Source organism: Dipodomys spectabilis, unplaced genomic scaffold (assembly GCF_019054845.1).
Source record: "Dipodomys spectabilis isolate Male_0828 unplaced genomic scaffold, ASM1905484v1 ptg000478l, whole genome shotgun sequence".
In the NCBI taxonomy this organism is placed as follows: Eukaryota; Metazoa; Chordata; class Mammalia; order Rodentia; family Heteromyidae; genus Dipodomys; species Dipodomys spectabilis.
This window is the reverse complement of record NW_024871155.1, coordinates 491,659-505,306: the sequence shown is the minus strand read 5'-3', so window position 1 is coordinate 505,306 and position 13,648 is coordinate 491,659. Positions and strand designations below refer to the sequence as shown.

Genomic DNA, 13,648 nt, shown 5'->3' with positions numbered 1-13,648 from the left:
GCGGACTGGGGACGCAGCCTGGCCCTTACCGAAGGGTGTTCCCCATCCCCGCACTCGGGCACCGCTGAGCCCCCGGCCCCAGCACCCGGACGGCATGTGGGGGACCTCCAGGCATCGGACCCCGCAGGGCTCCCAAGCCGTCCTGTGCAGGGGGTGGGCGGGGGGAGGAGGGAGGGGCGGGGCCTTGCGGCCGGGGGCGGGGCTTCGCGGCAGGAGTAAGGGCCCAGACGCCAGACCTAGATCTAGGGGCGGGGCTTCGCGGCACGAGGAGGGGCTTGGGGCGGGGCTTCGGTATGAGGAGGGGCCCGGGGGCGGGACTTAGTGGACTAGGGGCGGGGCCCCGCTGCGCTTCCGGCGGGCGGGGCGGGCCGCGTGGAGCCCAGCCCCCTAGACGCACGCAGGGATCGGCGCGCCCGGGCCGGAACCGGCGCTGGGAACCCGGAAGGCCGCGGGCGGGCGGGCGAGTGATGGCGGGTCCCGGTTGGGGTCCCCCGCGGCTGGACGGCTTCATCCTCACCGAGCGCCTGGGCAGTGGCACGTACGCCACGGTGTACAAAGCCTACGCCAAGGTGAGCGTGGGCGGGCCGTCCCGGAGGGACGCGGGACCGCGGCCCCGAGCCCGCGTGGGGCGCGACGCCGCGGGCGGGCGGGGCTGCGTGCGCACGCGCGCACACAGGCACGCGCCGCGGGCGGGCGGGACTGCGCGCGCACGCGCACACACAGGCACGCGCCGCGGGCGGGCGGGACTGCGCGTGCGCGCGCACACACAGAGGCACGCGCACACATAGGCACGCGCCGCGGGCGGGCGGGACTGCGCGCGCACGCGCACACACAGGCACGCGTGCACACAGGCACGCGACGCAGGCGGGCGGGACTGCGCGCGCACGCGCGCACACAAGCACGCGCCGCGGGCGGGCCGGGACTGCACGCGCACACACAGGCGCGCGCGCACACAGGCGCGCGCACACAGACACGCGCACACACAGGCGCGTGCACACAGGCACGCGCACACAGGCACGCGCCGCGGGCGGGCCGGGACTGCACGAGCACACACAGGCGCGCGCGCGCACAGGCGCAGGCGCGTGCACACACAGGCACGCACACACAGGCACGCGCACACACAGGCACGCGCACACACAGGCACGCGCACACAGGCACGCGCGCGCACACACAGGCACGCGCCGCGGGCGGGCCGGGACTGCACGCGCGCACACAGGCGCGCGCGTACACAGGCACGCGCACACACAGGCGCGTGCACACAGGCACGCGCACACAGGCACGCGCACGCGCACACACAGGCACGCGCCGCGGGCGGGGCGGAGTCCGCAGGCCGGCCGCGAGGCGGGAGTGGTGGACTGCATCAGTGGCAGGGACCGGCCACGGCTGGGGCCGCCCTGCAGCGCAGGGTCACGGCTGCGTCGCTGCGGGTCGGAGAGCACCGGGTCGGGCTGCGGGTCGGGCTAGGCAGCCGCAGTGGGTCCGGAACCCAGATCCAGGTTCCAGATACTTCCTTGGCCCGGACTGAGTACGGTCGGCATGCCGGAGGCTGACCTGGGGGTGGAGAGCTGAGAGAGGTCAGGCCCAGGCTGAGGGGCGGGAGCAGAGCGGCCGGAGCCCCTGCAGCCAGCCGCGGCCCTGGCCGCCCTCTACTGCAGAGCCCCACTCTCCTGTCCCCTAGAAGGACACTCGCGAAGTGGTTGCCATTAAGTGTGTGGCGAAGAAAAGTCTAAACAAGGCCTCCGTGGAAAACCTCCTCACCGAGATCCAGATCCTTAAGGACATCCGACACCCCCACATCGTGCAGCTGAAAGACTTCCAGGTACAACCTGGGATGGGACTCCCCCGAAGGGGCAGAAGGCAGGGCACAGGGACCCACGCCTGTCATCCTAGCTACCCAGGAGGCTGAGATCCGAGGATCACAGTTTGAAGTCAGTGCTTGAGAAAGCTCTTATCTCCAATTAACCATTGAAAAGCTGAACGTGGAGCTGTGGGTCAAGCGCTAGAGCACTAGCCTTGAATGAAAAAGCTTAGGGACAGCACCTGGGCCGAGTTCAGGCTTCAGTACTGGCACAAAAAGGAAGCAGGGGCCAGGTGCTGGTGCTCACACCTGTAATTCTAGCTAGCGGGAGGCTGAGGTCAGAGCATGACGGTTCAAAGCCAGCCTGGGCGAGAAAGGCTGTGAGATTTTTTTTCCTCCAATTAACCACTAGAAAACTGGAAGTGGCGCTATGGTCCAAGTGGTAGAGCACTTGCCTTGAGCTGAAGAGCTCAGGGACAGAGCCCAGGCCCAGAGTTCAAGACCCATGATGGGGGAAAAAAAACGGGGGCTGGGGGGACTGGAGAAAGAAAAGACACTGTCTTCTGATCTCCTCTCTACCTCTAACCACAGTGGGACAGTGACAACATCTACCTCATCATGGAGTTCTGTGCTGGAGGTGACCTGTCTCGCTTCATCCATACTCGCAGGATTCTGCCTGAGAAGGTGGCCCGAGTCTTCATGCAGCAGTTGGGTAAAAAGCCTCAGATCCAAACTTGAGATCCTTACTGTCTTCCCTGGTCTTTACCCAGGCCGGGCTTTGCAGTTGCCCACTGCCAGGCTTAATTCTGAAAGCCTCTCCTTTGTTTCCCATCTTCCTAGGTGTGGGATACTTTGAAAGATGGAGAAGCCTCCACCTTCAGGGTGGAACATTCCAGAGCAGGGTTAGTGGAACCCAAGTGTGTTAGCAAGGAAAAGCATATGTTTCCAAAAGGCTCTGGCTGTTCAGGCTTCCGAGGGAGGAGAGACTTGTGAAGCGCTCAGAGCAAGCCCAGAGAGCATTCTGGAAACAGCAGACTCTTAGAAGTGTAAAGAGCCAGGTGCTGGTGGCTCACAACTGCCATTCTACCTACTCGGGAGGCTAAGATCTGAGGATCAAGGTTCAAAGACAGCTTGTGCAGGAAAGTTTGTGAGACTCTTCTCTCTGATTCACCAGCAAAAATTTGGGAGTGGAGCTAGAGCTATGGTTCAAGAAATGAGTGCTGTCCTTGAGCAAAAAAAAAAAGCCAAATGAGAGTTCAGAGCCCTAAGTTCAAGCCCAGTACCAACACTTCCCCCCCCCACACACACTTAAAAAAGAACTGGCAAGAGTTTGCTGCTTGTATGCAGATCAGCCAGGCCCTGCAGGGGGTTGTAAGGCTTTGTGGGGCGGATTGTCTGGGAGAGGCAGATGGAAAGCGCTCCTCTGACCTGTCTCTCTGTCTTCTTCTCCAGCCAGTGCCCTGCAGTTTCTGCATGAGAGGAACATCTCTCACCTGGATCTGAAGCCACAGAACATTCTGCTGAGTTCTCTGGAAAAGCCCCACCTGAAACTGGCAGGTTTGAGTCTGGAGCAGCCCGGGCAAGGGTTTAGGGTAGCAGAGCAACATTTGTCCTCTGCTTGGCTCTCAGGAAGGCCACCTCTAAGTAAAACATCAGAAAGCGACCATCAGACATCCAGGGCCAGGCCCATCTCCAGAAGCCTGCACTTTTCTCAGGCTGCCCACCCCGGCAGTGGCGTGGGCAGAGCTGGGGTCCAGGAGGCTGAGATCTGAGGATGGTGGTTTGAAGCCAGCTCTGCCAGAAAAGTCTGTGAGACTATCATCTCCAGTGAACCAGCAAAATGCTAAAGTGGAGGGGTGGCTCAAGTGTTAGAGCACCAGCTTGAGCAAAAAAGCCAAGCAAGAATTAGAACCCTGAGTTCAAGCACCAGGAAAAAAAAAGAATGGATTTGAGGCTGGAGGCCAACAAACACTGCATGGCCTAAGTCTGATGTAGGGGAGACCACAAAGGGCTGGTCCAGCCTCCAGATAGCCCTCCCGGTACAAAGGTGCCCGAGGGGCTTTGCAGAGGGAGATACAGGAGAGTGTTATGGCTCACACCTGTAATCCCAGCTACTCAGGAGGCTGAGTTCTGAGGATCACACTTTGCTGCCATCCCAGGCTGGGAAACTCTACTGACACTTCTCTCCAGTTAACTTAGCAAAAAGCCAAAAGTGGAGCTCTGGCTCAGGTGGTAGAACACCAGCCTTGAGCCAAAAAAAGCTAAGGGCTAGCACCCAGGCCTTGAGTTCAAGTCCCAGTACACACACACACACACACACACACACACAGGCGGGTGCTGCAGGCAAGGTGAGCGTGTGCTGGGGAACACGATGGTCGGTGTGAGTTGGCTTGGAACCACCCTGCGGCTGGAGCAGATGAGGAGCGGGAGCCGCTGGGATCTGAGCCCTGCCTCCCGGCCTTCCATCCGCAGACTTCGGCTTTGCACAGCACATGTCCCCGTGGGATGAGAAACACGTGCTCCGGGGCTCTCCCCTCTACATGGCTCCCGAGATGGTGTGTCGGCGGCACTATGACGCCCGCGTGGACCTCTGGTCTGTGGGGGTCATCCTGTATGGTGAGACCTCGGTCCCCTGCTCCCCGCCACCGTGGACCCTCAGGCCACTCCTGAGTGCCAGGATCCCTGCTCTGGGGGGCTCTAGGCCCCCTCCTGAGGGGTGGGCCAGGCTCTGCCCACCCCCCCAGCCTCGCCTCTGCCTCCCTCCGCAGAAGCCCTCTTCGGGCAGCCCCCGTTTGCCTCCAGGTCCTTCTCAGAGCTGGAGGAGAAGATCCGTAGTAACCGGGTTATCGAGGTGAGCCCCTCAGGGCCTTGCTGACAGCTGGTGGGGACCCCTGTCTGCACAGATTCCGGTGCACCCCACGCTGCCTTCCTGTCAGTGGGCCCTGCTCCAGAGCCTACATCTGGAAGGTTCTGGCTCATTCCAGGGACTCTCAAGTTAGCCATGGCAGGCAGCAAAGGGCCTGTTTTGCAGACTGCTGTGTCGGCCTTGGTCTAGGAGACCACAGCAGCCAGGCGCTGGTGCTCACGCCTGTCATCCCAGCTACTCAGGAGGCTGAGATCTGAGGATCACAGTTCAAAGCCAGCCCAGGCAAGAAAGTCAGTGAGACTCTTATCTCCAGTGAAGCACCACAAAAGCCAGAAGTGGAGCTGTGGTTCAAGTGGTAGGACGCTAGCCTTGAGCACAAGATTTCTGGGACAGCGCCCAGATCCTGAGTTCAAGTCCCAGAACCAGCACACACACAGACAAGAAGGCCACAGCAGAACCGGGCCATTTTCTCCGGGGAAGGAGGCTTCATGGTCAGCCCCTTGACCACGCGTTCTTCCCTGTGGTCCGAGTCTCTGCCTGTCAGATATGTCCCTGTGGGTCCCAACAGGCCCCAGGTGACCCGCCCCGCCTCACCCCTCCTGCAGCTCCCCCTGCGGCCCCCGCTCTCCCCAGAATGCCGAGACCTGCTGACGAGACTCCTGGTGCGGGACCCCAGCCACCGCATCTCCTTCCAGGACTTCTTTGCCCACCCGTGGGTGGACCTGGAGCACATGCCCAGCGGGGAGAGCATGGCCCGGGCGGTGAGCCAGCATGGAGGGTGTGGGGTCCCCTCCACCCCTTCCGGTGGGGAACAGGGCCTGGGCCACCGAGGCCCGGGGTGGGCTGAGGGGCTGATGGCGGTGGTCCTGACTGCCCCAGACAGCGCTGGTGGTCCAGGCCGTGAAGAAGGACCAGGAGGGGGACGCTGCGGCTGCCCTCTCCCTCTACTGCAAGGCTCTGGACTTCTTTGTGCCTGCCCTGCACTGTGAGTGCCCCGCCCCAGGCCCCGCAGCCCTGGGTTCAGAGTGGGGGTGTCAGCTCTAGCTTCAGTGATGGGCCCCACAGTTCCCCATCTAGAGTCTTACAAGAGAGCCTGGCACCTGTGGCTCACACCTGTCATCCTGAACTCTGGGCCTGGGCGCTGTCCCTCAGCTCTTCAGCTTCAAAGCAAATACTCTCCTACTTGAGCCACAGCGCCACTTCCGGCTTTTTCTGCTTATGTGGTGCTGAAGAATCGAACCCAGGGCCTCATGCATGCAAGGCAAGCGCTCTACCACTGAGCCACCTTCCCAGCCCCAAGGCTCACCATTCTTAAGCAGCCTGAGCAGACAAATTCAAGAGATTCTCATGTCCAGTTAACACCGGAAAGCCGGAAGTAGAGCTGAAGCTCCAGTGATAGAGCGCCATCCTTGATCTAAAGACCCAGGGACAGTGCCCAGCCCCTGAGTGCAAGCCCCAGGGCTGGCACCAAAAACAAAAGCAAACCTTACAGGGGACAAGGTAGAGGATCCACCTGGAGCTGGGGTGTTTTTGCGGGGAGGATTCTGGAGGGTTTTGTGTAAGGCAGAGGTTTCCCCCCGCCCCCCCCCCCCCCAGACTGCTTATATGAACCCCTTTCCTGCAGATGAAGTGGATGCCCAGCGGAAGGAAATGATTAAGGCAAAGGTGGGTGAGGTCGTTGGGGTTGCGGGGAGGGCCCAGGGGTCCCAAGCCTCTGGGGGGTGGTGACCGCCAAGGGACATCACTGCTGACGTGGGGGTGGGGTGGGGGTGGGGGGGTGCCGCCGGGCGGCTGGGGCTTCCCTCTGCCCCTCCACAGGTGGGACAGTACGTGTCACGCGCCGAGGAGCTCAAGGCTGTGGTCACCTCCTCCAACCAGGCCCTGCTGGGCCAGGGGGCCTCGGGCCGAGACCTGCTCAGAGGTAAGTACCCCCCGCGGCTCCTGGCTGACCATCCGGGCCCCCCCCCAGCCCAAGGGGATCTCCCTCACCCCCACCTCTGCCCCTCACCCCAGAGATGGCCCGGGACAAGCCGCGCCTCCTAGCCGCCCTGGACATCGCCTCAGCGGCCACGGCCAAGGTGTGTCCCGGTGGGCGGGGTGGAGGGCAGGGAGCCCCGGGGGACTGGCGTGACCCGCGACGCGTGACTGCGTGGCCGCAGGAGGAGGAAGCTGGCGGGGAGCAGGACGCCCTGGATCTGTACCAGCAGAGCCTGGGGGAGCTGCTGCTACTGCTGGCGGGTGAGGCCCCAGCATTTCCCCCCCCCCAAAACCCTGGTGCCCCCAGGCCGCTGGCCGCCCTGCCCTCACCGCCTGCTCTCTTTCCAGGGGAGCCCGCGGGCCGGAGGCGGGAGCTGCTGCACGCTGAGGTGCCCACCAGGGCTGGGAACGGGGGGCCTAGGGGTTGCTGCAACCCTGGAAGGCTTCGTGGAGGAGGGAGCCATCGGCATGGGCACGCGGGGTCTCACGGGCCTGTCTTCCCTGCAGGTCCAGAGCCTCATGGCTCGAGCTGAGTACCTGAAGGAGCGGGTTAAGGTGGGCGTGGCGGGAACGGCCCCGGGGGGGGGGGGGGCAGGGGGTCCTGTTCATCTGCGTGGTGCATGCTGAGGTCCCGGGCCTGACTCGACGGCCTCAACCCATCCTGCAGATGAAGGGCTCTCCATGGGGAACGGACAGCCTGGACCGAGAGGGCCTGTCGGAATCAGTTCGCAGCTGTGAGTTTGGCCCCGGCTGCCATGACGGGGTGGAGGGGGGGGTGGCTTTGGCCATTCTTGCCAAAGTCCTGAGTCTCCCATGCCCCCCTTCCTACAGCGTGCACCCTTCAGTGACCCCAGAGGGGCATTGGACAGAGCGAAGGGACACACTGAGCCAGGCCGATGCCCAGAATGGCACGCGTCCCTGGGGAGCTTCCTGGCTGGACACTCGCAGACCCCACCGTCACGAGCTACGCCTCCCCGAACCCCGCCCCACCCCATGGGTCTGTGCAGTGGGAGCACTGCGGCCCACACTCGGGAAGGAGTTTCTTTTTCCTTTCCCCCCTGCCTTTTTTTTGTATATGTGTGTGTGTGTGTATGTGCGTGTTGGTCCCGGGGCTTGAACTGGACTTGGCACTGCCTAGTAGTTTTTAGACTGGTGCTCTACCACTTGAGCCACACCTCTGCTGCTTTTTCGTGGTTAGAGAGAGAAGGGTCTCCTGGACTTTTCTGCCCAATCTGGCTTTGCAACTCCATCCTCAGATGGAGTAGCTGGGATTACAGGCGTGCACCACCGTGCACGTTTCTTTGCTGAGACCTGAGGGGGTCTGAGCCGTCTCAGGGCATCAAGTTCCCTGTGGACTTAAGAAGTTAAGGGCCTGAACAGGACACTTCTGCACCCTGGGCCCCTCTTCCAGCTCACTGGAGGGGGCGCCCGAGGCCCTTCAGGACTGTCCACTCCGCAGTGCGCGCTTGGCCCCACAGAGCGCCTGCTGCCACGTGGCGCTTCAGGACAATCCTTCAAGTATGAACGCCATCGCCTTTGTGAGCCTCATGTCTTGTTTCTGTCCCGGTACAGGGTAGAGGTCTTTGATCTTCATCCTCCTTCTGTAGCCCTCTCCAGGGACTGGCCACAGAATGAGCCCCGTGCTGGGCTTCGGGCCTGCCTAGGCCTGGTTCTCCCCACCTCTGAGTGGGGCCCACACCACGCACAGACGAGTTTTACCCAGAGGAGATTGGACCCATCTTTAGTTAATTCAATGGTATTGTTTTGGCCTTTCTGGAGGACTTGAACTTTTTCAAAGCCTTATACCTGTGCTCTACCACTTGAGCCACACCTCCACTTCCAGTTGTTGGATTTTGGGGTTTTTTTTCTGGTTAATTAGAGATAAGAATCTCTCAGATACATCTGCTTGGGCTGGCTTTGAACTGTGATCCTCAGATCTCAGCCTCCTGTCATCTATCAGTCATCTCAGCGAGGATGACAGATACCTGTGTTGATAGTTTCTTTTTAACAATCACAGTGTTGGGGCTGGGAAGGTGGCTCAGTGGTAGAGTGCTTACTTTGCATGCATGAGGCCCTGGGTTCGATTCCTCAACACCACATAAGCAGAAAAAGCTGGAAAGTGGTGCTATGGCTCAAGTGGTAGAACACTAACCTTGAGCTGAAGAGCTGAGGGACAGTGCCCAGGCCCAGGCCCCACAACTGACCCCCCCCCAAAAAAAAAAATCACAGTGTTGGCTGGCATTGGTGACTCACACATATAATCCCAATTACTCAGGAGGCTGAGATCTAGGGATTGCAATTTGAAGCCAGCCTGTGCAGAAAAGACTGTATCTCCAGTTAACCAACAAAAAGCCATGGCTCAAAAAGGTGTGGCTCAAGTGGTAGAGCACTAACCTTGAGCAGGAAAGCTCAGGGACAGCACCTAGGCTCTGAGTTCAAGCCCCAGGACTGGCCAAAAACAACAACAACAACAAAAACCCAGCACAGTGCTGGTGATCTCTAGCTGCCTCCACTGCCATTTTTGGCAGCAGTTCCTCTGCAGGAGGCTGCGTTAGAGAATGCAGCTCGTCATCATCGTCTCTATTAAATTATTTTTTGGTACTTGTATATCTCTTTCTTGCCCTTGGAAAAACAGACCTGACCCTGCTTGCCGGCTGGGTGAAATAAAGAGAGGGCTAAAGCATAGAAATCCAGCTGGAGGGGCTGGGAAGGTGGCTCAGTGGTAGCGTGCTTGCCTAGCATGCTTGAAGCCCTGGGTTCCATTCCTCAGTACCACATACACAGAAAAAGCCAGAAGTAGAGCTGTGGCTCAAGTGGTAAGAATGCTCGCCTTGAGCCAAAGAAGCTCAGGGACAGTGCCCAGGCCCTGAGTTCAAGCCCCAGGACTGACAAAAAAAGAGAAAGAAAATGCAGGTGGAACCCAGGAAGGATGGCAAGGATGGCAAGCAACCGCTTGCCCTCAGCCCCCAGAGGTCTAGCAGTGTCCAGCCGAGCCTAGGGGGTCAGGGAGCCATGGGAGCCCAGCAAGGGCCTTCCCTCTGCTCCCCAGCCAGGTGCCTCAGCCCCCTTCCCTTCCCTCTATTGTGCTTGGATTGGGGGAAAGACATGCCTGTCATCCTAGCTGCTCAGGAGGCTGAGACCTGAGGATCACAGTTCAAAGCCAGTCAGGGCAGAAAAGTCTATGAGATCCTTACCTCCAACTAACCACTGAAAAAAAACAAAAGTAGAGCTGTGGCTAGTGCACTAGCCTCGATCAAGAAAGCACAGGGATGGGGCTGGGAAGGTGGCTCAGTGGTAGAGTGCTTGCCTTGCATGCCTGAGGCCCTGGGTTCGATTCCTCAGCACCACATAAGCAAAAAGAAAAAAGCTGGAAGTGGCACTGTGGCTCAAGTGGTAGAGCGCTAGCCTTGAGCTGAAGAGCTGAGGGACAGCGCCCAGGCCCAGAGTTCAGGCCCACGACCAGACCCCCTCCCCCCCCCCCAAAAAAAAAGCACAGGGACTACTCGCAGGCCCTGAGTTCGAGCCTCAGGACCAGCACAGAAAACAAGCTGTATAAATCATACAGGAGATCAGCTCAAATGCTTTTGTCTCCAGAGGTGACGCCCACCATCCCTTTCCCCCATGGCTATGAACACAGCTTTGAACTCTTGGGATACACAGACACAGAAACGGAAAGCCATATGCAAGCTCCCGGGTACTGACAGATGCCCAGCTAAGCTGTACACTGGCCGGGCTGGAGGCGGGGCAGCCTCGGGTCAGCGGGATGAAGGACGGCCCGGACTGAGCATCAGCTGTGTCGGGAGGCCCTGCCAGCAGCTTGGCTGGGCAAATGAACATGCCCAGATGTCCCGGGGCCTCCAGCGTCTGAGAAGACACCATCTGGCTGTAGCAAAGGCAGAAGCTATGACGCCAAACCCAAAGCCACCCGCCCCAGCGCCTCCCCGGACACCAGATGGCCACTGGGAAGTCACTTGCTCTGAGTACCCCCTTCCCAGTGGGACTCAGGCCTGAGCTCTGTGGGTGGGGGGAATACAGAAGAAGGGGCTGGAGACGACTCGGATGGGGCCCACGGGTGCTGAACTCTGAGCTGGGAACGGTGGAGCCAGAGCACTTGATGGAAACAGGCCAGCCATCGTGGTCTCCCCTGTGGAAGATGGAATTCTCACATTCTCACTTTCCTCTGTGTGTCTGTGTGTGTGTCTGTGTCTGTGTGTGTGTGTCTGTGTGTGTGTGTGTGTGTTTAAGGCTAGCGCTCTACCACCTGAACCACAGATTTCACTAATGGGCTTTTTGCTGGTTCATTGGGGATGAGAGTCTCATGGACTTACCGCCGTGGCTGGCTTTGAACCATGATCCTCAGATCTCAGTCTCCTGAGTAGCTAGGATGACAGGCGTGAGCCACCAGCTGCCTGGCAAGAGTGGCTTTCTTTATGGCCTTCTCCCCACAGGTAGACCTGTCATGAAGCTTAGAGTTATCTAGAATCAACAGTGGACACAAGATGGAAAGAGAGCGAATGGGTATCAGGCCTCAGGGCGTAGGAGGTGGGGCCAGTGCAGCAGAGGGCTCCTGATTGGCCAGCTTGGCCCCCAGGGGAATGCAGGGCAGGTGTAGGATGAGGCAGAGGGGTGGGGGTGGGAACACAGGACATGGTGGATGGAGGACCCCACATGGCAGGCTGATAGAGAAAAGGCCACCGCAGTCTGCCCTCCTCCCCCCTCTACCTGAGCCCCCAAACTGGCTCCTTCTTGCTGAGCACCTGTGAGTCACACTTGTCATCATAGCTACTCAGGAGGCTGAGATCTGACAATCATAGTTCAAAGCCAGCCCAGGTAGAAAAGTCCTTGAGAGTCTTTATCTCCAATGAACCACCCAAAAACCGGAAGTGGCACTGTGGCTCAGGTGGTAGAGCGCTTGCCTTGAGCTGAAGAGCTCAGCATCAGCGCCCAGGCGCAGAGTTCAAGCCCCACGACAGACCAGAAAAAAAAAAAAAAAGCGCAGAGGAAATGCCCAGGCCTTGAATTCACGCCCCAGGACAGACGCAAAAAGTAAAATCAAATCACACACATAAAATAACCAAAAAAATGGACTCCTTCCTTAGGGCTGTTTACACCCCATTTCTGGATCCTGTAGCCAGCCAGAGCCTCTTGGGGTTCCCCAGTGTGGAGGCTCAGTCCCCTCCCCCTTCCTGACCCCAGGTGCCAAGCAGCCCGGCATTGACAGGGTTCAGTGAGTGCCCAGCCTGCCCTCCTCCCCCTCAGAGGCACTGAGGGAGAAGGTGCTGTCCAGTTCCATTAGGCAGAAGGCCGCTGGAGGGCAGAGGCTGATGCGGCCCCGCCACCAACGCCCCGCTGCGCCCACCCCCAGCTCCTGCTCCGGGAAGGTCAGGACAGGCCTGGGGCAGTGGTCCTGCCAGGCCGTCCCCACAGACACACCAGGAGCAGCTTGGAACCCAGGAGAGAGGTGACAGCCCCCAACCCAGAGCCTGAGTCCCTGCCCACCAGCCTCCTCAGCCTGGCGCTTACTGTCTGTGATCTGCCCCCAGGACACGCCCTGCATACATTCCTTTGTGTGTGTGTGTGTGTGTGTGTGTGTGTGTGTGTGTGTACAGAGGCATGAACTCAGGGCCTGGGTGCTGTCTCAGCCTTTTCATTCAAGACTCTACCACTTGAACCACCCCTCCATTTCCAGCTTTTTTTTCCTTTTTCTTTACTTTTTTTTTGGTCAGTTGTGGGGCTTGAACTCTGGGCCTGGACACTGTCCCTCAGCTCTTCAGCTCAAGGCTAGTGCTCTATCATTTGAGCCACAGTGCCACTTGTGGTTTTCTGGTGGTTTTTTTGGAGATAAGAGTCTCATGGACTTTTCCTGCCTGGGCTGGCTTTGGACTGTGATCCTCAGATCTCAGCCTCCTGAAAAATTAGGATTACACCAGCTTTTTTTTTTTTTTAATTGAAGATGAGAGTCTCTCAGATTTATTGGCCTGACTGACTTCAAATGACGATCCTCAAATCTCAGCTTTCTGAGTTGCTAGGATTACAGGTGTAAGCCACTGGCTCCCTTTTTTTTGTGGGGGGGGGGTGTCGGTTGTGGGGCCTAAACACTGTCCCTGAGCTCTTCAGCTCCAGGCTAGCGCTCTACCACTTGAGCCACAATGCCACTTCTGATTTTCTGGTGGTTTATTAGAAATAAGAGCCTCATGGACTTTCCTGCCCAGGCTAGCTTTGAATCGCAATCCTCAGATCTCAGCCTCCTCAGTAGCTAGATGTGAGCCATTGGTGCCTGGCTTTACTAAAGAGCTTTTTTGTTGTGTTGTTGGTTGTGGGGCCTGAACTCTAGGTCTGGGCGCTGTCCCTCAGCCCTTCAGCTCAAGGCTAGCGCTCTACCACTTGAACCACAGCTCCATTTCCGGCTTTTTCTGCTTATGTGGTGCTGAGGGATTGAACCCAGGGCCTCATGCATGCGAGGCAAGCGCTCTACCACTGAGCCACCTTCCCAGCCCTAAAGAGCTTTTAAAAAATAAAAATAAAAAAGGGGCCAGGCTTGAGTTAGTGGCTCAAGTGGTAGAGCTGAAGAGCTGAGGGACAGTGCCCAGGCCCCGAGTTCAAGCCCCACAACTGGAAAAAAAAAAATTCTACTGAGGCCCAAACTCATCTGAAGACCGGGACGAGCTTCCTCCCTCAGCCCTGGTACCAGGCAACGCCTTTCCAAGGCAGCCCAGCAGGGGGCGCTCACCCAACCCTTCCTTGCTTATTTACAGGATGGGTACCAGTTATGGATGGATCTTATGGCCTTCCATGTACAGGTAGCTCAATGGCACAGCACTTGCCCAGCATGCACCAGACTGTGGATACTGCCAGGAAGAAAGAAGAGAGGGGAAAAACAACAACAAACATGAACACCCTTTGAAACTTGTGCTGTTGCTATTATCATTCTGGGGCTCAGAAACTTTTTTTTTTTTTGGCCAAGCCTTGGGCTTGAACTCAGGGCCTGGGCACTGTCACTTAACTTT

At 58.9% G+C, this 13,648-nt stretch overlaps 1 protein-coding gene across 1 annotated transcript; it reads left to right on the top strand.

Moving 5' to 3' along the window:
• Nucleotides 1-376: 376 nt before the first annotated feature.
• On the top strand, nucleotides 377-7,585 carry Ulk3 (unc-51 like kinase 3). Its single transcript, XM_042668850.1, has 16 exons — nucleotides 377-569; nucleotides 1,679-1,819; nucleotides 2,390-2,510; nucleotides 3,251-3,355; nucleotides 4,271-4,414; nucleotides 4,567-4,649; nucleotides 5,270-5,425; nucleotides 5,544-5,649; nucleotides 6,289-6,329; nucleotides 6,483-6,585; nucleotides 6,678-6,742; nucleotides 6,824-6,902; nucleotides 6,990-7,030; nucleotides 7,149-7,196; nucleotides 7,309-7,375; nucleotides 7,473-7,585. Exons 1-16 carry the CDS (start codon nucleotides 468-470, stop codon nucleotides 7,487-7,489), a joined length of 1,419 nt encoding a protein of 472 aa, XP_042524784.1. The 5' UTR covers nucleotides 377-467; the 3' UTR covers nucleotides 7,490-7,585.
• The last annotated feature ends 6,063 nt before the right edge of the window (nucleotides 7,586-13,648 follow it).

Excerpts from the sequence above, each read along its gene's own strand:
- Ulk3 (XM_042668850.1), top strand. The coding sequence starts at position 468 with ATGGCGGGTCCCGGTTGGGGTCCCCCGCGGCTGGACGGCTTCATCCTC. Across the intron at positions 5,650-6,288 it reads CTTTGTGCCTGCCCTGCACT|ATGAAGTGGATGCCCAGCGG; the intron begins GTGAGTGCCCCG and ends CCTTTCCTGCAG. Across the intron at positions 6,330-6,482 it reads AGGAAATGATTAAGGCAAAG|GTGGGACAGTACGTGTCACG; the intron begins GTGGGTGAGGTC and ends GCCCCTCCACAG.